A 2,349-nucleotide genomic window follows, 5' to 3' on the forward strand; every position below is an offset into this window, starting at 1 on the left:
CCTTTGTTTCCCATGATTAGGGTTGTGCTTTTTTTTCAGCTCCTGCTCTGCAGCGCGTGTGGGTGTCTGCAGGGCAGCAGGATTTCTCTCCCCCTCTGCCCCCAGACCTTAGCTCGGGGTTTGTGCTGGGCTTTGCACTGTTTTTTCCACCCACGGGTTCAGCGCTGGGGGATGGAGAGCAAAAGGCTCAGGTTTAAGAGAATAATCACCATTTAAAAGACAAAACCCAACCACCCCTGGTGCTCGTTTTATCGCTGTCAACCGCCTTCGTAACAACCGCATGGAGCATCCAGGCCAAACAGGTGAGTTTATTTTCAAATAACTCATCAGGGCTACAGAGTTTGCTAAAAAATAAGAGCCACAACTCAGTCGAGGACACATAAAAATGTAGGAAACCCGAGGGAGAGCTTCGCACGACCACCAAGGGAGCCATCACAGTGGCACTACTGTGGGAGGCCGGTGGGGATGAAGGGGTGTACCTGGGATGGAGCTGGTCCCTCCAGCTCCCTCCCTGCCCTGAGGGACCTGCCCCGGTGAGGTGGGATCCTTCTGGTCTCACAGATTTGTCTTTTAGGAGGCCAAAGCCCTCGCTAGCCTGCGAGAAACACCTTGCTACCCTGGGCAGCGCAAGCCTGGACCATGATTTGCTCTCACCGTGTCATGGAGCTGCTCAAAGGCAACCACGGGGCTCCGCAAGCCTCTGGTCTCACGACCATTCATCCACACAACTGCCCACCCGCTCAGAGACACCTTAGAATTGTTGCCTGCCGCGAGTCTTTGGTTTGTTTTTTTTCCCCCAGGAGGGTTACAAATGGAGTTCAAGGTGAGGAGTCCCAATTCCTTGGGCTCTAAGAGCACTTGGTGAGCAAAGAAAATCAAACTGTACAGCCCAGGATCACCTGGAAAGGACTCAGCCCTGAGGGGTTGCAGACCCTGGGCAAGGGTTAGACAGAGTCAAGAGGTTCAGTCTTCTGGAGAAACGAGGAGAAAATCAGTTAGCACTGCAGAGGAGAAGAAGACATCGAGCCTGGTGATGGTCAAACCAGGCGTATATCCCACCCAATCTTCGGTCTCACAGGAGGCAGAGTCCGGCAGTTGCTGCCGCTGGCCCATCTTGGCCAACTTCATATGTTGTCCTCCTCCAGCATCTTGTTAACCCCTTCGCAGATCCTCTTCAGGTGGGTGCGGTAGGGCTCAGACGGCCCGTACAGAGCCGAGAGGAACTCGTAGTCCGCAAAGTGATTGAAGACGTGGTTGATGCGCGAGTGGGATTTGGCCGTGAGGTGGCCGTTGACAGCCTGGTGCAGCAGGTCCCGGCACTCCGTCAGCACGCCTGACATGACCCTGCGGTCGAAGGTGAAGTCTATCTGGTGGAAGCTGACAGCCATCATGGCCAAGGTGTGCACCTTCTTGCGGAAGCGCTCCATCACCAGCAGCTCCTCGGGGGTGAACTGCCCGTTGCGGTAGAGCATGCCCAACTTCATGACGATCTTGATGAGGTTTTTGATGATCTTTTGGGCCTCTTTGCGGTTGTGGGTGTACTCCTTGGTGGCCCGGTAAAGCTCATCCAAGATCTCGCTGCTGGTGTCGTCGATGAAGACGTTGGCGATGGTCTTGGTAGCCATCTTGCTCAAGAGCTTCTTCTGGGCCTGCAGGGCCAGGTTCTTGGTGCTGAAGGTGTCCATCTCTGTGGGGGAAGAGGCACACACAGAGTTCAGCCCATGCCCTGGAGCAGTCCCCATCCCTTCTCCTCCCCACGCAGCCTTTTGGGAAGAAGAAAGCATCTCCGGCCAACGGCAAGACCGAGCGGAGCTCCTGGGTGCCAGGGCAGGCAGGAGCTGAGCTCACGCCCTGGGCTTATTGGCGGGATGATTTTCGGGGTGTTCCCACCCTCCTTCCCCCAACGCTGGGGAGAAGCTACAGCGCGATCGGCGGCGAGCGAGGTCTCCCTACCCGAGCATCGCCCGCGATCCTCCATCCCCGTCTCCCTCCCGTGCCCGGTGCCGCCCTCTTCCCGATGCCGGAAGGACTCTTGCCCCATCGTTTTAACAGTTTTATTTCCTTTAAAACCTGACTCATTTCCTGCAGCAGGGTGAGCTGGGGACAACGCAGGTGACGGCTGAGTCACCCGCCGCGGCCAGCACAGCCACGTGCCGAGGCCGGAGCGTCTCCCTCCCGTGCCCGGTGCCGCCCTCTTCCCGATGCCGGAAGGACTCTTGCCCCATCGTTTTAACAGTTTTATTTCCTTTAAAACCTGACTCATTTCCTGCAGCAGGGTGAGCTGGGGACAACGCAGGTGACGGCTGAGTCACCCGCCGCGGCCAGCACAGCCACGTGCCGAGGCCGGAG

At 57.2% G+C, this 2,349-nt stretch overlaps 1 protein-coding gene across 1 annotated transcript; it reads right to left on the reverse strand.

Moving 5' to 3' along the window:
- Positions 1 to 1,124: 1,124 nt before the first annotated feature.
- Positions 1,125 to 1,685, reverse strand: TNFAIP8L1 (tumor necrosis factor, alpha-induced protein 8-like 1). The gene has a single exon (XM_009870163.1). The coding sequence runs from the start codon at positions 1,683 to 1,685 to the stop codon at positions 1,125 to 1,127; it is 561 nt and encodes a 186-aa protein (XP_009868465.1).
- Positions 1,686 to 2,349: the final 664 nt, after the last annotated feature.

This window comes from Apaloderma vittatum, unplaced genomic scaffold (assembly GCF_000703405.1).
Source record: "Apaloderma vittatum isolate BGI_N311 unplaced genomic scaffold, ASM70340v1 scaffold29695, whole genome shotgun sequence".
Taxonomy (NCBI): Eukaryota; Metazoa; Chordata; class Aves; order Trogoniformes; family Trogonidae; genus Apaloderma; species Apaloderma vittatum.

What these genes read in the sequence shown, in the direction of transcription:
- TNFAIP8L1 (XM_009870163.1), bottom strand. Translation starts at nt 1,685, where the DNA reads ATGGACACCTTCAGCACCAAGAACCTGGCCCTGCAGGCCCAGAAGAAG.